The sequence below is a fragment of the Peromyscus leucopus genome, chromosome 1 (genome assembly GCF_004664715.2).
Source record: "Peromyscus leucopus breed LL Stock chromosome 1, UCI_PerLeu_2.1, whole genome shotgun sequence".
NCBI classification, from domain to species: Eukaryota; Metazoa; Chordata; class Mammalia; order Rodentia; family Cricetidae; genus Peromyscus; species Peromyscus leucopus.
In genome coordinates, this window is record NC_051063.1 from 123,763,644 (window position 1) to 123,787,264 (window position 23,621).

Genomic DNA, 23,621 nt, shown 5'->3' on the forward strand with positions numbered 1-23,621 from the left:
CATGGTGGCTCCCCACTGTGGGTAACTAGTCCCTGAGGATCTGACACCCTCTTATGGCCTCCACAGGCACTTCAGGCACACAGTGCACAGGCACACACGCCAGACATCATACACATAATATAAAAAAGAAAGGTTTAAAAAAGTAGTGTGAGTTTTGGGTCATGCCAACCGAGGTTCAAGCGTGAGCTGCCCAGTGAGTGATCTTGGGTCACTTTCCATGTAATCTGTGAAGCAGGGCAATACTACTAACTTTTCTGGGGTTGATGCAAAGATCACATGAGATAATGTGTATATTTAGTTTCATAGCTGCCACATGGCATTAGAGATTTTTTTTTAAAGTTTTGTTTATATTGACAACAAGCCTTTCAATCTAATGTGCTGTGAAGTAGTTCCAGATCTGATAGAACTTTGAATAATATTTTGCATTTGGGTTCCATGCAAGTAGTAGGGGAAATGGTGACTGTTTATACCCTTTGTGAGAGGAGGAACTCCACTTTCTAGAGAAATAGCCCTGGCTGTCCCGGAACTTACTCTATAGATAGATGAGGTTGGCCTCGAACTCACAGAGTTCTGCCTGCTTCTACCTCCTGAGTACTGGGATTACCGGTGTGTGTCACCATGCCTAGAAGGAAGGGTCTATCAGTTTACAGTTTGAGAGCGCAGTCCGTCATGGTGGGGAAGTCATGGTGGAAGGAAGGGTCAGAGGGTCACATTGCATTCTCAGGGAGTGGAGTGGTGGATGCTGGCAGTCAGCTGGCTTTCTCTTTTTTAGTCAGCCCGGGACGCGGAAGTGGTGAAGAAGTGGTGCTGCTCGTAGTTAGGGTAGGTCTTCTCACTTGAGTTAACCCCATGGAAAACTCTCTCAGACATGGGCACAGGTCCGTCTCCTTGTGACTCTAGCTCTTCTCAAGATGGCAGTGTCCAGTTGGAGAACGCAGAGATGAGTAAGAAAGATTGAGGGGTACCAGGAGCAGGTCCCACTTCTGCTAATGCCAGTGGCATTTTGAGTGCCTTTTCTGCGCCAGGTGGTGTTCTTAGCATTTATGTATACTGTTTCATCATCCAGAACATTCTATGGGTACATGCTATTATTATTCTTTTTACAAGAATACTTGAACGAACAGGAATCATTGTACTTAACGGAAGTATCAAATGGCGAGTGTGTGAGTCATAGGAGGAAAAGGCACAGATATCTTTTCATCAGCAGCCAAACTCTATTCTAGACTCCACTTGTAATCTTACTGAATTCTGAACAGCACCCTACTTGGAAGGTTCTGCTACTCTCCCCTGTCAGCAAACAAAGACATTTTGGAGTGTCATGGCGTAAGTCTCTCTGTAAACCGTCACTTGACTCTAGCACGGAGGCAGCCGGGGCTGGACCACTGGGGAGGATCACAGGTCTGAGGCCCACCTCGGCTACACACCGAGACTGTCTCAAAATGACAACCAAGAGAAGGGGAACTGGTTAGGCAGCTTGCTGTCTTGTTAGGCGCAGTCTTTCTAAGTTTAGGGCCAGTGCTGGTCACGTGCTGCCCTCATTCTTATGTCATCTCGATGCAAAATGCAGCCTGAGTGACCGGCAGAAAACCGGTGTTGGCGTCACCAAAGCTTTCTGGCTACCAGTGTCCAGAAATGAGATGGTTTCCTTTGACCGTTTTTGATCTGTCTGTGGCAGTGGTAAACCGCTTAATGCTCTGGCTGAGATGTTTTGGGAACATTATTTGAGGCAGCATTCGGATGAGGGAGAAAACTCTTTATTGGCTGATGAATTATCTTTTATGCAAAGGTTAAATTTTTGTACCATTTATTTATTCCCCATTTATTTGTCTACATTTTGCTATGTTGGGGATTGAACCTTGGGCTGCAAGCATGCTCCACAGACACTCAGCTGCTGGCCTTTATCCCTAGCCACAGATGGTGACATCTTTTAAATGCATTTAGAGAGATAAATTAAAATGCTTAAATTTAAAAAAGGACGTTCATCTGTTTATTTATGTATGTGTTTGGGGGAGGAGTAACTGTGCACAGATGTGTATGGCGAGCGGCTTTCCAGAGCGGCCCTTCCACCATGCGGGTCTCAGGGATCAAACTCAGGTTGTCAGGTTTGGTGGCGCAGGGTCCTACCCACTCAGCCGTCTTGCCAACCCTAAATGCTGTATTTTTATAAGAGAGTTTTGAGAATCATTGGTGAATTTACTATTGAGTTAAACTAAAACAATCTTAAGGAGACAGGCCATGAAGAATTCCCAGCCTTTTTTTTTTTTTTTCCTTGCATGGGATTTCTGAGACTTCACCCTGATTAGATACCCTTGTGGTGCCTGGGTCTGTCTAGGCACCCTATGGTGCCCGGTTCTGTTGGGGTCTTGGGTGAGTGTAGCAACAGCAACAGTGGTACTATGCAGAGTTTCAGGGCTGGAGAGATGGCTTAGTGGCCTTAGTTAGGAGCACTGACTGCTCTTCCAGAGGACCCGGGTTCAATTCCCAGCACCCACGTGGCAGCTCACCACTGTCTGTAACTCCAGTTCCTGAGACCCAACACCCAGGGCAAAACACCAATGCATGTGAAATAAAAATAAATTAATTAAAAAAAAAATAGTTTCAATCCAGGGGTCAGCTGACCTTTGCCACTCAGTAGCAGTGACCTTGGGTAATAAGTCATTCATAATTTGTATACGAGTGATTGTGCAAATGAGGTGCAACCTTGGAGCAGCCTCCTGGGCACCCAAAACACTTGTGTTTATATATTGGGGGCTGGAGAGATGGCTCAGTGGTTAAGAGCACTGGCTGCTCTTCCAGAGGACCCGGGTTCAATTCCCAGCAACCACGTGGCAGCTCACAACTGTCCAGGGGATCACTCCCTTGCCTTCTTTTGACCTTCATGGGCACCAGGCACACACATGGTGCCCATACCCACGTGCAGGCAAAGCACTCATACACATAAAACAACTTAAAAACCGTTGCCCATTTCAATGTTTAAAAATCTTTTAAAATGTTTATGTGTATAATGTCTATATATTCCTGTTTTATTTTTGGTTTTGCTGAGGATTAAACCCAGGAGTTGTACTTTCTTAGTGTGTGTTCTGTCTAAGGGTCTCTCCTCCTAGGAATGAATTCTAACACTGCACAGAGCTGTTCTTACAGTATTATTTAATGGTTGGAAACATTTATAAATGACATAAATGCCAAAGGGTGACCAAGCTTTTGGTGGAATCTTTATGTAACTTCAAAATCTTCAGAAACTACATAATAACATGCAAAATAGTCATGTAATTTTGGAAAATGTTAAATGACTTTCTTTAATGGTTATTCTGTGTTCAAAACCAAACCAAAAGCTAGGCAGTGGTGGTGCACACTTTTAATCCCAGCACTTGGGGCAGAGGCAAGCAGCTCTTTGATTTCATGGCCAGCCTGGTCTACAGAGGGAGTTCCAGGACAGCCAGCGCCACACAGAGAAACCCTCTTTTGAAAAACCAAAACCAAAAAACCTCCAAAGAACAGAACCAAAGGGATTTTAGCTAGAAGCACACTTGTGGTTCTCAGACTTTGAGACTCCAGTTTATTGACAGGAGAGATTTTTATGTGAGCTGTAGAGGGTTTGTTGTTCCTTTAGGAATAGAGTCCAAAGTGTTAACATAAAAGTTACAACAGCGTAGCAAGATATGGTGCTGTACACCTGCAGCCCCAGACATTGGAGGCAGGGACAGGAAGAGCCTGTGTTTGAGGCCATCTAGCCTGGGCTTTGTAGAAATTCTGTTGGTCAGTCAATCAGTCAATCAGTCGATCAGTCGATCAATCAATCAATCAATCAACCAGTCAATATCAAGGCACTGTACTTAAAATTAATATTCAAAATTGGAATAACACAGTGTGCTGGCTAGTTTTATGTCAATTTGATACAAGCTATCGTCGTTTTGGAACCTCAGTGAGAAAATGCCCCCACCCTGTTAGCCTCTGGGCAGGCCTGTGGTGCATTTTCTTGATTGGTGATTGATGTGGGAGGGCCCGGCTCACTGTGGGTGGTGCCATCCTTGGACTGGTGGTCCAGGGTTCTATAAGAAAATTGACTAAGTAAGCAAGGAAGAGCAAGCTAGTAAGCAGAACTCTTCCATGGCCTCTCCTAGTTCCTGCCTCCAGGTTCCTGTTCTGAGTTCTTGCCGTGACTTCTCTCAGTGATGGTGAAATAAACCCTTTCCTTCCCAAGTTGCATTTGGTTATGTTTTATCACAACAATAGAAAGCAAGCTAGGGCACACGGAACGCTGCTTTCCCCAAACCTGATTTATTTTACTCACAGAAACAAACCATTGAGGAATAGCTGGCTCAAAGACGCTCCCGCCTGTGAGGGCTGGAAGCAGGGCTTGCATTTCCCTTTCTATTCTAGCTCTGCCTCTGCTCACCATCACCACATCACAGCTGGCTTTTCTGCCCCTGGTTTGTGGGTGCTGTGCCTAGTACCCCACCTCGCTGCAGGAACCTTGTCGGTGGCGTAGGCACAGTCAGGACTGTTTTATAGCTGTTGGACAGGGGAAGGCAAAGACAAGCTTGAGGCTCACCTGAGTTCTGTCTTGTTTTGTTGGTATCGTAACCTCAGAGAGGAGGAAGATCAACCGCCGAGGGAACTGTCTTTGACTCCACTGTGCTTTTTTGTCTCTTGTGCTGTCTCTGGCTTCAGCTGTTGCGAGGTTGTTCCTATTAAGGAGAACCCAAGTAAGAAGGTCCCCTGAGAGCTGGGGTTGCCAGCAGCTGCCTGTCAGAATCATCTTACGCATTTCCTACCCCACCCCCCATCCCCGTTGACTTTTGATACAGCGTCTCCCTACATAGCCTTGGCTGTCCTGGAACTCAGTGCATAGACCAGGCTGACCCAGAATTCACAGAGATCCACCTGCCTCTACCTCTCAAGTGCCAGGATCAAGGGTGTGCGCCACCACACCTGGCCATCCATATCCTTTCCAACAGTGAAATATTAGAAAACAATGTGACATGTGTCCCTTGGCTCCAGCTCTGTCCACCCCGGCAGCTGCCTTTTTTTCCCCACACTGTGTCCAACAGTAGTAGAGTTTGAATTTTGTGGCCCTGGCGGATTGATAGCTAATTTAGTTTCCATGTAGCTCTTCTGGGAAACTGGCTTTTCTTTATTGTAATACTTGAAAGTCAGAAGACAAACTTGTCATTGTGTTCAGCAGACAAGCAGAAGGTTCTCTGGTCCAGCCATGTTTCCATCCAGCCTTTACTTAGTGCCTACTGTGTGTCAGACAGTGTGAGGTCCGCCAAGAGTGAATAGATGTGAAAATGAAACTGAGTGACTGGCCTGTAGTATTTGAGAGGCGAAATAATTGCTTTCCTGTTTTAAAGAAGATTAGGAAAACTCTTTGTATCTATTTAATGTGTGTATGGGTACATGAGATTTATTTTATGTATATGAGTGTTTGCCTGCATGTATGTGCAGCGTGTGTGTGCCTGGCATCCGTGGAGGTCAGATAGGGGTTTTACATCCCCTGGGACTGCAGTGACAGATGGTTGTGAGCTGCCATCTCTCCAGCCCCGATCTTTTTAATGTTGAGATGCTGGGCATTGAACTCAGGACTTAGAACCTGCTTTGTGAGTGCTGTGCCACCGACTACATCCCTAGCCCTCTTGGGCTCTAAATGTAAACTTCTATGTGTGCAGTCACACTTAAAAATGGGTTATTCCAGCGTGGCCATGGTGGTGCATGCTGTTAATCCCAGCGCTTCGCTGGAGGCAGAGGCAGGCGGATCTCTGAGTTCCAGTGAGTTCCAGGACAGCCAAGGCTACCCAGAGAAACCCTGTCTTCGAAAAACACAAAACCAAAATCAAGTAAAAGGGAAGGCCGGGGAAGCTTGTTATTTGCTTTTTGCTTAGGCCTTTCCTCCTTCTGGGAATTTAGCTGATTGACTGTGTTGTATTTTAATTTATTTTTTGGTTTTTCGAGACAGGGTTTCTCTGTGTAGCTTTGCGCCTTTCCTGGAACTCGCTTTGTAGACCAGGCTGGCCTCAAATTCACAGAGATCCGCCTGCCTCTGCCTCCCGAATGCTGGGATTAAAGGCGAGCGCCACCACCGCCTGGCTGGGAGGAGTCACAGCATACAACAGGCCCATGTGGGAGGTTTATTGAGGGGAGGAGGAGAGAGAAGGGGGCAGAGACCCGTCCGTCCTTGTGGAAGAGAGCGAAGGAAGAGAAAGAGACAGAGGTGTACAACGGCCCGCCTTTTATAAGGAAACCTAGTGAATGCGCACGGGGGTGCTCTTAGTGACTGTAGCGGAGGTACATCCTGTCAGGACCCCTAAGGGCAGGCCAGTACGGATGCCTGAATGCAACCTTAGTGCCTGTGCCTAGCAGGTCACTGCCCTGAAAAGACCACCAGTGACAAGGACAGTGGCTTCAATTGCAGATGGATTTTCTTGGCCTCGCTAAGGGGTAACAAGGGCTTAAGAGGCAGATTTTGAGGTTCCTGGAGCAGCCTCACCCTGGTGGAGAAGGTGGCATCGTCCTCGGGATGTAAGATGGCAGTTGACAGGTCTGGGCTGTGTGGAATGTGTTCAAGAGTGTTGGTACATTTGGTTCAGGAGAATAGAAATTAAAACCCGTAAGGACCTTCTGACCTTCACTTTCCTCTTGTGCAGGTGGATGGAAGCTTGCCTAGGAGAGGACCTGCCACCCACCACGGAGCTGGAGGAGGGCCTTAGGAATGGAGTCTACCTTGCCAAACTAGGGAACTTCTTCTCTCCCAAAGTGGTGTCCCTGAAAAAAATCTATGATCGAGAGCAGACCAGATACAAGGTGGGTGCTCTGCTTGGTGCTCTGATTATCTCTGTGTGCTTGAGGGGCAGCATACTTGTCCCGTGTTGTTTCCTAACGGGCCCAGATGACGGGGTAGTGACAGGAGCATTGGGAACGGCAGCGTGCGCTTCCGGTAGCATGCTTTTCCGGTAGCATGCTTTTCCGGTAGCATGCTTTTCCGGCAGCATGCGTTTCCGGTAGCATGCTTTTCCGGCAGCGTGCTTCGGACCCGGCTATTGATCGAGAATTTCGCAGCCCTGGATTTTTTTTTTTTCATTCTTAGAAAGTAGAGGAAGTGACTGGGGGAATTACCACTGTCAGTCTCGCTAGAACCAGGCCCTGAGGGTAGCTGTAGCCACTTTGGGAAAATTCTCACTGCAATACTAGAGTTCAAGATAAAATGGGAAAGAGACTGAATTTCGGAAAGCTTAGGTTAGTGGATGGACCGATCCTGTGGCCAAGGCCATGGAAAGGACAGTCGGGGTTCTGAGAAGGACCCGATTTCCTCTCTCCAGAGTCCTAACAGGAACTTGCCCCGAATTACTGTCTGAGGGGCAGTGTAGCCAGAGTGAGCGTAAGGGGTTGAGGACTGCGCCCACAGCCGTACGAGCTAAAGCCCCAGACTGTGAATACGGTTTTGTTTTTTTTTTTTTTTTTTTTGGTTTTTCGAGACAGGGTTTCTCTGTGTAGCTTTGCGCCTTTCCTGGAACTCACTCTGTAGCCCAGGCTGGCCTCGAACTCACAGAGATCCGCCTGGCTCTGCCTCCCGAGTGCTGGGATTAAAGGCATGCGCCACCACTGCCCGGCCTTTTTTTTTTTTTTTTTTTAAGATAGGGTCTTGATAGGTAGTTCTGGCTGACCTGGAACTCACTAACTATGTAGATCAGGCTAGCCCCGAACTCATAGATCCAACCTACCTATGTCTCCTAAGTGTGGGATTAGAGGTAAACACCTCCATGCCTGACTGGAAACTTCTTAAAAACGAAAGACTTAATATGTTGAATAAACAGTTATGCTGAAGACATCTTTGGAGCTCCTCCCCGGAGGCAGGGTCTCACTCCGTATCCCTGGCTAATCCAGAACTTGCTGTGTAGATCAAGCTGGCCTCAAGCTCACAGAGGTCTGCTTCCCAAGTGCTGGGGTTAAACCCTGGAGCTGTTCATGTAGACGGAAGAGCAGGACACTAATGCCGGGTAGAGGCTTTGCTTGTTTTGTGTGACATAGGGTCTCACTTTGTAATCCCGGCTGGCCTGGGGCTGTGACAATTCTGCTCCTGCCTCCTGAGTGGCACAGGTGTGTGCCATCATGTGCAACCTTATATTAATTTTTAAAAAATGGTGTGCAGCAGCAGTTTCTTAAAAAGCAGTTTCTTAAAAAAGTATCCCTTTGTAGCCGAGCATTGGTGGCACACGTCTTTGATCCCAGCACTTGGGAAGCGGAGGCAAGTGGATCTCTGAATTCCAGGCCAGCTTGGTTTACAAAAAGAGTTCCAGGACAGCCAGGGCTACACAGAGAAGCTGTCTCAAAAAACAAAACAAACAAAAATGTATATCCTTCTCTCCCTTTGTAAAGTGACCTGCACCAAACTAATAGACATAGGGGTTGGGGCTATAACTCAGGGGTAGAGCTCTTGACTAGCATGTGTGGGGCCCTGGGTTTGATACCCATAGCTTTTTAAAAAAAATAAGCAGACGGGCATTTGCAAGGGATTGTTTCTAAGTATATTATGAAACCTTCGATGACATATTTATAATATCTGCCATTTTTGCCTATTCACACACCACACTAACCTAAGCGGTTGTGTGTACACTGTCTCATCCAGCCTCACAGCGGATGCACAAAGTAGCTATCCTAGATGAGATATCTCAGGCTGCAAGGGGGAGTGACTTGTCCACTGTCACCGGATCATGTGATTCCAGAGAGCGTGCTGTGAAGCACACTGGTGAGCGAGGTTCTCCAGGCAGCTTGTAAGCGAGAGGAGGTCAGGGTGCAGCTGCTTGGTACTGAGGTGTGAGCAGCGTGATGACTTCAGGAGGGAATGTTGTGGAGTCTCACGAGGGGTTTACAAGAAGAGCTTTATACGGTGTTCTCCAGCAGCACCTAATACTCCTGTGTTTCTTTCAGGCTACTGGCTTGCACTTCAGACACACGGATAATGTGATTCAGTGGCTGAATGCCATGGACGAGATTGGATTGCCTAAGGTAACTTACCTGGTATTCATGCTATTGGTGGTTTTGAAAAATAATAGCTCTCATTCAGCCTGAAAACTGTTCTGCATACCAACCGGTCATCTGTCCATCCTTCCTTCTCTCCCTGCCCTTCTCCCTCCCTCCCTCTACACCTTTCTTCATTGTTTTTGAGATAGTGGTTCAAGCTCAAGCTGTAGCCTAGGCTGGCTTTGAACTCAGAATCCTCCTGCCTCAACTTCCAGAGTACTGGGATTATAGGTACATAACAACATGCTGGCTAATTTTTTTCCTTCTCCTTAATGATAAAGGTTCCTTTCAGGTTGACTTAGGCAATGAATTTTTTCTTTTTCTTTTTTATTTGTCCTTTTCCTCGTATGTCCCTCTCCTTACCCGGGGGAATTTCCTACAGTGGTATTTATTTCGACTGCATCCCTTGGAGGTTTGCACCGTCGTGTGTGCGTTTGTTTGTGGGCTTTTGCTGGCTGGTGCCCATGCCAGGCCAGCACTCCACCAACCGAGCCGGGAGCTAGCTACGCGCCCAGCTTGGTTCTTTGGCTAAGAGCTTACTCTGGAGCCCAGCTTGGCCTTAAGGCTCCTCCTGCCCAAGCCAATGCACGTCAGTGACTTCCTTCACAGATGCACTTTCTAGAGTGTAGAGATCCATCACTGTAAAGTGCACAGTAGTGGTTTTTACTGAATTCCCAATGTTGTAGAGATGTCACCTTCCAGCCTCTGAGCATTCAAATCTGCAGGCAGTATGAAAGCTCCCTCACATTTTTGGTCGTTGAGGCAATATAATGAGGTGTGTGTGGTGGCTGTGGTTTTAACATGGGAGTGTGCATCCCGAGTGTTTTGTTCAGTTTATTTTGTGATGCCCTTGGTAAGTCGTCATCGTCTCCCGCCCACTCAGTCCTTAGACATAGAAGATGCACTGCACCTCCACTTTCACAGTCAGGGTTTTGGGTTTTTTCTCTTAAAAAAAATTTTTTTTTAAGACAAGATCTCACTATGGAGTCCTAGTTGGCTTGGAACTCACTCTGTAGACCAGGCTGGCCTCAAATGCTGCTGCCTTCTGCATCTAAAGTGCTAGATTAAAGGCATATACCACCAAGATCTGGCTGACTGACTTCCTTCCTTCCTCCCTCCCTCCCTCCCTCCCTCCCTTCCTTCCTTCCTTCCTTCCTTCCTTCCTTCCTGTTTTTGACATACTTCTAGGAATTTATTAACCCCCCCCCCAATAATTTAAAAAGACACAAGAAGCTGTATATATAGAGTTTTCAGCAATGCTTACGACAGGAGAATAGCTGGAGGAGACTACATGTTCCTTCAGCAGGGCGATCTCATGCCAAAGCTGCAAACCTTGGTGCCGTTAAAGATTGTCTTCGAGAGCCCAGAGAGGTGGCTCGGCAGTGTGAGCACCCACTGCTCATCCAGAGAGCGTGGGTTGGATTCCCAGCACTCACACCCCCTGTGGCTCCAGTTCCGGACCCCCGCTACCCTCTCCACAGCTGCCAGGCCTGCCCCCTGCGCGCAGGCGCAGACAAAATGTTCATATGCGTGAAAATTGAAAACGTTGATATCGAGTAAGGGGAGGCACACCGGTTTAAGGTTGTAAAAGCTTGTTCCCAGCAAAGATGAGATCACTGTTTTCGTGGAAAAATAAAGTAGGTGTGCTTTGAAATGAAACATTGGTAAGGAGAGGCTTTTCGTTCCTGTGTGATGGGATTAGGGGGTGGTTTTTATTTTCTTTATACTTCCCTGAGAGTCCCAGGTTTTGTAATTGAAGAAAGACTAAGAACAGAAGTAAGATGTAGAGTGCCATAAAGTGACTAAAGATAGTCACGTGGCAATTAGTCTTTGCCGCTCAGCTCAGTGTTAAGCTCATCATTATACAGGATCTGTTGAGCTGACTCAGATCCAGAGCTGAGTCTTAGCAAGAGACCGGCTTTTGTCCTCACTTCCTCAAGAGCTGAAGTGCTCTTCTCTGTCCCACCAATGTCAGGAAATGCACTGCACCCGGTTGTGTGGTTACCTGGCCTGTCTGTGCACCTATACCTCCTGTTCCCATTTTCTATGATGTAAAATGCTGCTGATGTAAAATACTGCACTGTGTACCTGTGACTTCCTGCCTTTCGTAGAGTGTTGTCATCGGTGGGCAGGGACAATTGAACCTCCTTTGAATGGTGTTTAGAGTGTGTTTATGTTTGCTGTTGCTAGGTTGGTGGGTTTTTTGTTTTGTTTTTTTGGTGGTAGTGGCACTAGAGACTGACCCCAGGCCTTCATGCTAGGCAAGTTCTCTACCCTTTACTATATCCTCAGTCTTCATTCGTTTTTATTTTGAGACAGTCTCACTAAGTTGTCCAGGCTGCCCTTCAACGCACTCTGTATCCAGGCAAACCTTGAACTTAGGATTCTTCTGCCTTAGCCTCAAAAGTTTAGAGCTACCCTGGACTCTTCACCCACTCCTTCCCCAAACTTTCTTCATTTATCTGAGATACCTCTTTTATCCACCCACCGGCACAGCTTTCCAGCCTGCTCCCCCAGCTTCCCCGCCTCATTGTCCACACAGCCCGGGTCACGTCTCCGGTAGCATCTCTAAAGCCTCCCTTCATCCTTTGCGCCAAAGCTAGGTTACATCTTTGTGTCCTGCTTGCCAAGTCTGTCTCTGAACATGATTGCAATCATCTGATTCCAGCCTACATAGCTCCCTTGTTTTCTAGTACTTTCTAGAATACGTTCTGTGCATTTCAGAAAGCTTTAGACTCTTGCCTCGCTCTCTCACCAACACGAGTGTTCTTGTTATTGCCCCTGAAGAGCTTTTGCTGAGGTCTTGTCTGTCTCAGTAAAGATCTTTATTCTTTTCCAGATTCTTCCACCCACTTTATTCAGTCTACTTCTTTTATTTCTCCCTAGATTTTTTACCCAGAAACCACAGATATCTATGATCGGAAGAACATGCCAAGATGTATCTACTGTATCCATGCTCTCAGGTAACCGGGCTTCTTGCTAAAATAAGTCATTTAAGGATAACTTCTCAGTCAAGTGTGTATCTTTTTTGTCCGTGGTGAAAGAATGAAAGAGGTTTTACCTCAGCTTCAGGATTTTCAAATGGAATAGAAGGCTATTGTCCTTACAGAAACACCTGTGTTTTTCTAGGGAGCAGAGAGAAGGGATTTGTTTATCCCCATAATATATTATTGTTGCAAAAACATGGTATAATCTTTCATTATTGACCTAATGCCTCTCTGGACTCTGCATCTTAATCAGGGTGTGGTCTCCTTTATTCAGTAATCTAGGCCCTTGCCATTGGTAAGCTATTTATTCATTCATTAAATAATTTTTATACCACCACAAGTATGATAGGAAATAAAATATCATTTCATGAAAAATGACACAATTTCAAGTTCCCGCTTCTTTGAATAAGCAGGGGACTGAGTAGCAGGAAACAGTGTTGTGTCTGAAGGGAGGGTCGGGGAGATGAGGATGAACACTGGTAGCCAGGAATGGAGGTATTGTGAGGGGTCTGCCTCCACCTTTTTTCCCCAGGGCACTCTTCAGGAGTGAGGGATAAGAGATTTAGATAGAAATGTAGAGGGGAGAGAGACGGGTAGAAACACAGGATAGTCTGGGAGGGCCTGGATGCTAATCCACCGGCCCCTTCTGTCTCTTCTAAAGGGCCTTTTATAAGAATGCCAAGGGGTGGAGCAGAAGATCTCCCCCTCACACAGCCAAGTGCAGACCCTCCCAATCACCTGATAACCATGCACATGGTCAATTTATCTCTTTATAAAGCCCTGCTGGGTAAAGCAAGCTCAGATCTCACTAGGAAACCTCTGTGGGCTCCCACACAGTATAATATTTTTATCAGCTTTACTCCGTGGCTACAGGACTGAAGGAGAAGGTTGGGGAGGAAGTGGGGTGTGAAGATGAGATTTGTTTGTTTGGATTCCTCTTGCTGTACAGCCTCTTGTATGTGTGCTTAATCAATGTTAATTTTATGAATGAAAGTGAACCTATAGCATGGACGCATAAGAAGCCTGTTATCTCTAGTTGAGTCTAGGACCTCACACATGCTAAGCAGACATTCTGGCCACCGAGCTGCTCAATCTCGGGAGTTTTGATGAGACTTAGGATTCTTGGTATCACCAGCATCATTGTGAGCACGCAGAAGAGTGAATTGCTGGCTAGTGCATCTCCTGTGTGGAGAGAGCAACAAATTCAAATGCATGGGTCTGAGCCAAAACCTGGTTAATTCTCAGCATTGTGGTTGGCTTCGTGTGCGGAGGTCTGTCTGTGTTGATAACCTGGTGAAGGCTGTGTCTACAATGGCCATGTGAACTTGGCAGGCACGGAGGCGAAGCTGGCAGAATTCCTCTCTGCTCCTCCTGTAGCCTCTGATGTAGCCTGGGTCCCAGTCGCCCTATTCTTGGAAATCAGATGAAGAGTTGGCTGAGCCTTTCTAATGACGGCGTCAGGACAAAGGGAGGAAGTACACTATTGTTCTCCGTTCATCTTGCACGAGCACTCTCTGCTTAGAAAGCACACACACACACACACACACACACACACACACACACACACACACACACACGGCAGAGTGTTCTGCCTCGGGATTTATGCTTTCTTTCCTCCCACTGGGCGTTTTTCCTGAAAGGTAGGGTGGCAACACTTGATAGTATGGAGGAAGGGCCTCAACCGCAGCTCCCAGGGCAGATCCCCACCTCACTCACTACTGGGGGCCGCCCTCTTCCTCTGTACCAGCAGTCACCCAGGAGCTGCTTACCACACTTTCGGGGAGTGCCAGAGGTCTTCCTCACACCTCGCCCATGCTTCGAAAGTGCTCTCTCATGACATGTTCTCTCCCCACCTCCCCTCTACAAAGAGTTTTAACTGACAGTCTTCCAGAGACAGTTATTGCACCTCAGTTACACTCAACTGTTTTGTAGGTAACATTCCATTCTCTGTTGTTTGTACATTTATTTTCTTTTCTCCTGATAGTTTACATTTGGAATTAGAAGGATCAGGTGTTCTAGGTTATCCTTGGCTATATAGTGAGTTCCAGGCCAGCTGGATAAGACCCTGTCCCCCACCCCCTCAAAAGCAAATTTAAACAAAACTCCACTGATTTTGGTATTATTAACTGGGCCCATAATCCTTTGCCTTGTATTAAGAAAAGTAAAAATCCTTCATGTTATGAAAATCGAGTTTAGGTTATTATGAGTTCATTTGATTGCAAAACCTGGTAAAAATTAATTGAGATTATCTAGATTATCTACAGAGTGTGGTTATTTTTGATGATACCAGGGTTTATAGATTGTATGCAAAACTGGATTCCCCTATTGCACCTTTTTAAATGATTCACAAAACATTTTATTTTGTGTGTGCACAATGACACACACGTCAAGGTCAGAAGACAATTTCTAGGAGTCAGTCATTTCTTCCACCACGTGAGTCCTGGGGAGCGAACTCAGGTCGCCAGGTTTAATGGCAGGTGTCTTTACCTGCCGGGCCAAAGCACCAACTCCTTCTGATCTGTTTTTATTTCTTCCTCCTATGTCTTGCTGATGTCAGTGTCTGTAAAGTGCATGCCTGATCTCTTCTACTCTGTTGATTTTGATCTGTTTGAGCTTGAGAATCAACCTGACAGCAGGCTTGTAGGCATTTATCTCTGGAAGAGTCACTGATGCACTGATGAGCTTTATTGTCCTTCCCTTGTGGAGCTTAGGGTCTAGATTCTTTTTGTGTTTTGAGACAGGGTTTCTCTGTGTGACTTGGCTGTCCTGGAACTCACTCTGTAGACCAGGCTGGCCTCGAACTCACAGAGATCCACCTGTCTCTGCCTCCTGAGTGCTGGGATTAAAGACGTGTGCCACCACTGCCTTGCTGAGTTGAGTCTTATTATTCTCTGAAGAGGGAAGATAATAAGATGTACTTTATTTTAAACTTTTAATTAACCTGGATTAAGCTTCTGTGTCAGTAATAGGAAGTTTATTGAAGCAAGATTTGCTCTCTGAATCATCTTCATGAGACTTGTTTAAGATGTCTTATTACTTAAAACTTAGAAACCCAAGTGAAAAGACCTCACTAGTGCTGACAGAATGTCAGGTACGTTAACATCAACATCTAATGACACTTTAACTTTGTGCCGCAACTGGGCCCGAATTGGAGTGTAAAGGGAAACTTCATCCCATTGTGCCACTGCCCGGGACAAAAAGTATGCCGCGGTAGAGCTGTGGCTGCAGGGGCGACTCTGCAGAGTGTCCCTGTCGCCCATGTCACCCTTTCACCCGAGAGCAGCAGCTGCTGCGTGAGGCCTCACCTTTTGACACTGGTGTCTGTCTGTCTTCTAGTTTGTACCTGTTCAAACTGGGCCTGGCTCCTCAGATTCAAGACCTGTATGGAAAGGTTGACTTCACAGGTAAGGAGGGACGGGGGCTCGGCAGCAAACCTATGCCTTGTGGTAATCGCCGGGGAAGTTCACCAGGACCTGTCTAAAGGAGAAGGCCTTTAGAATACTCCCGCAGGAGGATGACCGGCCTAAGGAAGCCGCCCTGTAGTGTGGCTTGGAGTTTAAAATTGGCAGTAAAGCTTTTATCTATAATATTTTTCCTTTCAGGAAGCTCATTCACTAGACCCAGGAAAAGGTCAAAGTTTAGTTGTTTTCTTTATCATTTGGCTTTCTGCCTTAGAAAGGAAATTGAGTAGCAGCTAGTGATTCGGATTATAAAGGCTGAGATAACGGAGTGTGACTTTAAAGTCATTAAATTCCCTTTAAAGCCTTCATTCATCCATGGATTACTGTAGGAAATGCTGTAAGTAGCATTATGTCCCCAGTAAAAGTCCACACACCTTTAACCCCAACACTCAGAGGCAGGTGGATCTCTGAGTTCGAGGCCAGCCTGGTCTACATAGCAAGTTTAGGACAGCCAGGGTACACAGAGAAATCCTGTCTTGAAAAACAAGAAACAAAGAAACACTGTCCTCCGGATCTTCTTGTTTTATAGTTATGTTTGATGCTATTGCTAATACTAATGAGCTGACATTTATTGATGACATGCCGTCTAGCAGGTACTGTACTAAGTACTTCAGTACAATATTTTCTTAATCTTTGATCAGTTAGAGGCAGAGGCCATTTTATCCCATCTTGTAGTTGAAGAATCTGATCTCCTGGGTTATGCAAAGGTGCTTCACTTGCTTGACCGGGTCTTCATTCTCTTCTGCAGAGGAGGAAATCAACAACATGAAGATCGAGCTAGAGAAGTACGGGATCCAGATGCCTGCCTTCAGCAAGATCGGGGGCATCCTGGCTAATGAGCTCTCGGTGGATGAAGCTGCATGTAAGGGAGCTTTTCTGGGCTGAAATGGGCTTTGCGCACCATGGCTAATGCTGTGCGTGGGTCTCCGGCATGAGCAGCTTTGATCTAGAAGTACTTTTAGACCCTGCTCCAGCCTATGCCGTGGTTATTTGGAAATAGATTATCAATTTTTGTTAAAGACGATAGAAAGTGAGTCCTGCATTTCAGCACCTCTTGGGATCTTATTCTTATGGTATTTACTATGTAATTAAGGGTGAACATTGTTTCATAGCAAATATTCTTGGCCAGGTTGTCTTATGAATATTCAGCATAAGCTGAACATTCCAGTGGATTCCAGGTAGAACTGCTCTGTGCACAGGGAGGAGATGGCAAGTGGCGGGCCAGGCGGCTCCTCTAACCCTGATGGTTATCCTTCCTAGCAACAGCTGGTTATCCTTCTCAGCAACAGCTGGTTATGCTTCTTAGCAACAGCTGGTTATCCTTCTCAGCAACAGCTGGTTATCCTTCTCGGCAACAGCTGGTTATCCTTCTCAGCAACAGCTGGTTATCCTTCTCAGCAACAGCTGGTTATCCTTCTCAGCAACAGCTGGTTATCCTCCTCAGCAACAGCTGGTTACAGTATTGCTCGGTCTGTGTAGTGTGCACCCATTCCCGTCCAGAAGCTCAACGTACTGAATGTTGATTTTGTTTGTTTGGTTTTAGTGCATGCTGCTGTCATTGCTATTAATGAAGCTATTGACCGTAGAGTTCCAGCCGACACATTTACAGCTCTGAAAAACCCCAATGCCATGCTGGTCAATCTCGAGGAACCCCTGGCTTCCACTTACCAGGACACTCTTTACCAGGCCAAGCAGGACAAGACGACAAACGCTAGAAACAGGGTAAGAAGTCGACATCTTTTTAATGAGCTTCTTTTCTCCCATGTTTGGTAGATCTGCCTTTCCAAAGCCCTTCTATTGGGGTGTAGTTCGTGTGTAGTGCGGTTTGTCTGTTTTGGGTGTACAGCTGAGTTCTGATAGAAGATGGGTGTGTGCTTATTTTCCTATCCCCGCCAAGAGTCCCTGCTCCCCCTCCTCACCCCAACTTCAGGCAGCTACCAGTCTGTTCTCCCTTTGTTTTTTGAGACAGGGTTTCTCTGTGTAGCCCTGGCTGTCCTCACTCTGTAGACCAGGCTGGCCTCAAACTCAGAGATCCGCCTGCCTCTGCCTCTCGAGTGCTGGGATTAAAGCTGCGCCACCATGCCCGGCTGGCTTTCCAGCCTGTTTTCTTTCTCACTACATTTTACCTTTCCTGGAATTTCCCATAAATGTAATTGCTTATACATAGTCTTCTGGCATTTCACTTTTTCCCCTCCCATTTCACACTGTGTGTGGCCATTTCAAGTCAGTTTGAATAGTTTTCTTCTGAAAGTTTATCTCCAAATACTGAAATGGCCCTTCTCCATTAGCTTCTCTGCGATGAAATGTATAGTTACTATTGTTATAAGTACGTGGAGGTTAGTTAACGATTGATTCTAGTAGTTGTAGAGCAGCTTGAACCACAGATGAGACCCTGCCTCAAAACAAAACAGCCATGGTGCATGCCATTGATCCCAGCACTCGGGCAGAGGCAGGTGGATCTCTGTGACTGAGCCCAGCCATGGTCTAAATAGTGAGTGCCAGGCCAGCCAGGGATTCATAGTGAGACTCGGTCTCAAAACAAAAACAAGGGCCCGTGAGATGGTTCAGCAGGTAAGCCACAGAAGCCTGAGGACCTACGCTCAATCACCAAACACTGTTAAAGGTGAAAGGAGAGAACCAACTCCACGGAGCTGTTCTTTGCCACATACACATGCTACGCCTACCCCTCCAGCATACCCATACAACATCAATAAGTGCACAAAAGGTCTCACGCATGCTTAGCTCGCCTTTTAAGTCAGTGATTGAAATGTCTTGGTTCATTGAGAGGTATCCACATGTCAAATTGAAGGTCTCTGTATATAGTTTTTGTCTCTTTACTATGGAGCAGGGATTTTAAGCCTCAGGATAGGTGCTGAATAGGCTTGCAGGCAGGCGGTGAGGCCATTCCTCTGCCTGTATCATCAGTGAGAGGCTCCAAGCTGGTGCCTGCTGAAGTCAAGGATGCCAGTATAGCCCACTGCCCCCGGCAGGCAGGGCGGTTCCCCACCCCGTGTTTCCTTCCTGGCCCAGCTCTGGAGGAACCCCTTGCTGTTAGTATCACGTGGACCTGGGTCTTGTGTGTTTAGCTGTAGTCATGTAGCTATGTTATGTACAGAAGACTCCATCTTGGCTTCGTCATGGTTGGGGAGAAGTCCACACACAGTTCTCTGGGCTCTTAGGAGACCTGGCTAATCTCTACCCTTTTTGCTCATCCTCAGACAGAAAACTCTGACAGAGAAAGGGACGTTTATGAGGAGCTGCTCACACAAGCTGAAATTCAAGGCAATGTAAACAAAGTCAATAGTAAGTATGGCTGTGCGTTAGAAACCTGAGGAGGGTCCTGAGGAGTGTTGATGTGCTCAGTTAGGATGTAGCTGAGCGTGGCGCGTTAGCTATCGACGGGCTGTGTCATCTGTGCTTGGTATAACCTGTGCGCCTATGTCTGTCTCTGCTCTTTGTTGTCCAGTCTGTTTGTCCTCCCCTCTTCCTTTTCTGTGCTGGGTTTCGACCCCAGGGCCTTTGCATGCTGAGCACAGGTTCTGCCACTGCGCTGCTGCCCCCACCCCGCCCCCCGGCAGTGGTGTGTCAGTTGTGAGTGGGTGGGCTGTGTGGCATTCAGACTCAGTGGACATCAATGGTATCATCCCTTTGTTAATGGACCGGGTGATGTATCCACTGGGATACCTTATCTAAACGTTACCGTTGGTGCAATCGGATGCTACTAAGTGTTCATTTGCATATTTAAGTGGTAAGTTGAGATGTAGGAAAGGCTCACTGACTGGAGGCTTCTGTAGATGACTGCACTGAGACTATGAAGTGCATGTTTAGAGAGAGCCTGGCTGTTAACTACATTGTTTTGTTTCTTTTGTCTCCCTCCACTGCTGTCAAAACTCCACGAGTGTGCGGGACTTTTGTTGGGCTAAAGGAATAACATGGTCATCAAGAAGAGCTTTGGGCACGTTGTGTCTAGATTATCTGCCCCCTTGCTTCTTTGAGGGCCTCACGCAGGGGCTGGTAGCTAAGTCCCATTCTATAATCTTTTCTCTGTGAAGGTCTTTTTGCCAGGAGACATCCCTGTTCTTTACACTCTAAAGACTTTGGGCTGAAAACGGGACCAGTAGGGCTCCCCAGAATGGATGTGGTTGCCTAGGATACACAAGGTTCGGAATGAGCAGAGTGGTGATTGCCTGACAGCGTCCTCCGGTAGAAGGTTGCCTTTCCCAGTCAGCTAATGCTAGAAGAGCAGAGTTGATAGAGGCGGGCTGGCGAGGGGGTGGAGTATAACCAGCTGAGTGCTGGTTATCTTGGAAATTAGTGTGGGTAAGGCCTCAGCCATGCTGAGGAGTGAGCATGCCCCGGATGTCTTTTTGATTGTTTGTTTGTTTGTTTGTTTGTTTGTTTTTGATAGCCCTGGCTATCCTGGAACTCACAGAGATCCATCTGCCTCAGCCTCCCAAGTGCTGGGACTAAAGATGTGTGCCACCACTAACTGGCTCCACCCCTGATATCTTCAGGTTCAGCAAACCTGTCAGGGAAACATGGCCTTATCCCAGGGACCTTTTTTCACAGCAAGGTTGCCTTTGTGTTATTGCTGAGCTCTCTGAGCCACCCAAAGCATTATTTGGTGTTAATTTATTATTAGCAGTAGCAGTAGTACATGGATGTGTGTGTGTGGGCACATGTGCTTGTAGAGGTCAGAGGACCTGTGGAATTGGTCCTCTCCCCACACCTTTACGTGGCTTCCAGGACTTGAACTCAGGCTTTTACCTGCTGAGCATCTCACCAGTTCTAAAGATGCTCGAGGTTTCTTTCAGTGCTGCTAGGGATGACACCCAGGGCACTGTGCATGCTGAGCAAGCTCTACCACTGAGTTACCCCCCAGCCCAAAGAAGGATCTTAAGAGAAGGCGCCTGTAAGAAAAATGCATTTGACTCTATATATTTAACTGTTAAGAAGCAATCATATGCATTAGCTTTTGTTTATATTCTAAAATTAAGTTTCTTTCGTTTCACTTTAAAAAAAAGTTACCACCCAGCTCAGGTGTCAGTTGATTGAATTGCAGACTTAGGGACAGTTTCCTAGGAGCCAAAGTGAGATCATAAATCTAAAGCAACTTCTCACTGAGACTATCGCTTACCTTTGAGTGTGAGAGCATGCGTGTGTGTGTGTGTGTGTGTGTGTGTGTGTGTGCGCGCGCGCGCGCGCGCGCGCGCGCGCCCCCAAATGCATGTGAGTGTTTAATCTTAGTTGTTTGCAGGGCTGGGACTTGAACCCAGGTCCTCACTCATACCCAGCAAATCCTACCGCTGTGCTGCGTCCCTGCCCTGGCTCTGCGCCTCTGGTTTCCCCTTTCGAGGTCTGGTTTGTTTGAGACTTTGTCTCTCTTGGGCTGCTGTCTGGCTTTCTGAGAGAGCTTGTGATCTGCTTCTCTTTTTCTTTAACTAATCACTCAAAGTTAAGTGTTGCTATGTCCCAAATATTTTAATTTTTAGTATTTTATTGACTTTTGCTACATTAACTATAAAGTCAGATATCTATCTCTGGGTGGAGTGGCAATAACACTGTATTTTTTGTTTTCTGAAAAGAAATGGATTGTAAATGATATAGAAATTATGACTTCCAGTAGCTATAGTTTCTTTCCTTTTTCTTTTTTCGTTTGTTTTTTTAAGACAGGGCTTCTCTGTGTAGGCCTTGGCTGTCACTCCCTCTGTAGATCAGGCTGGTCTTGAATTCACAGAGATCCGCCTGCCTCTGCTCCCAAGTGCTGGCTAAAGGCATGAGCCACCATGCTGGCTTTAATTTTTTTTTTTAAGCTATAGTTTCTTTTTAATTTTTTTGAGACAGGGTTTCTCTGTGTAGCTTTGCGCCTTTCCTGGAACTCACTTGGTAGCCCAGGCTGGCCTCGAACTCACAGAGATCCGCCTGGCTCTGCCTCCCGAGCACTGGGATTAAAGGCTGAGCCACCACTTCCCGCAGCTATAGTTCTTAGATCAGAAATTGCCTTATTCGGGCTTTCAACCTAATAACACCGTATTTATTTTACATTTATGTGAAGGGCTTCCATGTGTATGCTTTCATTTACTCCTAAAAGTCAGCCTAGGAGGACTATTTTGAGGAAGGAAAGAGGAAGAATGAGGGGAGGATAGACATGCAGATGGACATGATTGATGGAGGTATGAAAATGTCACAGGGGTCCCGTTAACTTACACAAATAGAAAATAAGACATCATCTTCCAACACAGCAAAACAAACAAACAAACAAACAAACAAACCCCGAATTGTCCTATGAAACAGGCATGGTGGTGTGGTGCACGCGTAAAGTCCCTCCCTTCAGGAGGCTCTGCAGGAGGGTCACCCAAGCCCTCAAGCTGAAGAGCGGCTTGGGCAACACATTGAGACACACCATCCCCAGTCACCCTATGGGAGGCATCTCTTTATTATCGTTTTCTGGTGAAGAAGCATCTAAGTTCCTCTGTCATGTGCCTTCAAGTTCTGTGACTAAAAGAGTATTGAGGGGAAGACACAGCCCCTCCTCTTTGCCGTTTGGACGGCCTTTGTCCACTTCTGACTGCTGTGTGTTAGGGAGTCTCTTAGTTAGGGTCACTATTGCTGTGTTGAAACACCATGACCAAAACAACTTGGGGAGGAAAGGGTCTATTTGGCTTATGCTTCCACATCACTGTTCATCACTGAAGGAAGTCAGGACAGGAACTCAAGCAGGGCAGGCACCTGGAGGCAGGAGCTGATGCAGAGGTCACAGAGAGATGCTGCTTACTGGCTTGCTCCCCATGGCTTGCTCAGCCTGCTTTCTTGTAGAACCCAGGACCACTAGCCCAGGGACGGCCCCCTCCCCCTCCCCCTCCCCCATCAGTCATTAATTAAGGAAATGTCTTACAGCTGGATTTTACGGAGGCATTTTCTCAATGGAGGTTTCCTCCTCTCGGATGACTCTAGACTGTGTTAACATAGAACTAGCCCGCACAGGGAGACAGCAGGCTAGTGGATTGAAAGAAGTGGTTGAAGGAACTGAGGTTGTTAGTGAGGTGTACGCTGTCACAGTAGGGGGATCAGCTCCCGGGTGAGAACTCAACAGATTCTTTCCAAACAAAATTGTCCAAAGGTATAAATTGCCACGGAAGACGCTTTCTTCTGTCTGTGTCACGGTTTGGAAGCATCATGGGAAAGACGGGACATTTTGAGGAGTGTAGTAATTGGTTGGTCTGGTTTGGTGGGCCATCAAGGCGCCGAGCCATCCACAGCTTTTCAGTAGGCCTGGGATGTGGCAGAAGTGTGCAGACTGAGGAACAGTCAGTCTCCTTGGAGACCCTCAGCTTACTGGCTTTCAGCTTCTCTCGCTCTAGGATCTTGACTTCTTAGCTGCGGTAGGTGCTAGCCCTGGGCTGGCGCCGCAGTCTGGAGCTGTGATTGGGGTGTGTGTGTGTGTGTGTGTGTGTGTGTGTTCTCTAGGCTGCTGTGCTGCTGCTGTCAGATTGGTTTTAAGCCTTTCCCCTTCCCCTCAGCATTCTCTGCCCTGGCCAACATCAACCTGGCGTTAGAGCAGGGCTGTGCGGCGGCCCTGCTCAAGGCTCTGCAGTCTCCAGCCCTGGGCCTCCGCGGGCTGCAGACCCAGAACAGCGACTGGTACATGAAGCAGCTCCAGAGCGACCAGCAGCAGAAGAGACAGGTGGGCTGCCTGGCCTTCTTGGTTCTGTGTCAACCCCAAGATGTCTGCCCTTGGCTTCCACGCTGTCCCCCAGGTGTCTGCCCCTGGCTCCACGCTGTCCCCCAGGTGTCTGCCCCTGGCTTCCACGCTGTCCCCCAGGTGTCTGCCCCTGGCTCCACGCTGTCCCCCAGGTGTCTGGCCTTCACTTCTGTGTGGTCTCTCCGGGTATTTACGTGGCCATTCCCTAATACAAGTATTTTTCTTAATACAACTTTATGTGGCGTTTTAAATTTCAACTAGAGTACATGCACATTCTCTAAAGCCCAATTTCACTTTAAGAGCTGTGAATCCTCTTTTAAAATACATGATGCCTCCTCTCTCCATTACCCATTCCTCTAGTCTCCTCCCTCTAAGGGAAATCTTGTAGGAAAACCTGAAGTTTTTCCATTCTTACTTCAGGAAAAGCCCATGTCTCGGGTTTCCTCTGGCTAA

General features: G+C 46.9%; 1 protein-coding gene across 1 annotated transcript in view; it reads left to right on the plus strand.

The window, feature by feature from the left end:
* Iqgap1 (IQ motif containing GTPase activating protein 1) overlaps positions 1-23,621 on the plus strand; it is a 95,287-nt gene that overhangs the window by 26,545 nt on the left and 45,121 nt on the right. The window contains exons 3-10 of the mRNA XM_028873771.2: positions 6,645-6,801; positions 8,926-9,003; positions 11,905-11,981; positions 15,342-15,409; positions 16,215-16,328; positions 17,010-17,188; positions 18,685-18,769; positions 22,987-23,150. Coding sequence (XP_028729604.1) covers positions 6,645-6,801; positions 8,926-9,003; positions 11,905-11,981; positions 15,342-15,409; positions 16,215-16,328; positions 17,010-17,188; positions 18,685-18,769; positions 22,987-23,150 — 922 coding nt within the window. The remainder of the gene's footprint in view (positions 1-6,644; positions 6,802-8,925; positions 9,004-11,904; positions 11,982-15,341; positions 15,410-16,214; positions 16,329-17,009; positions 17,189-18,684; positions 18,770-22,986; positions 23,151-23,621) is intronic.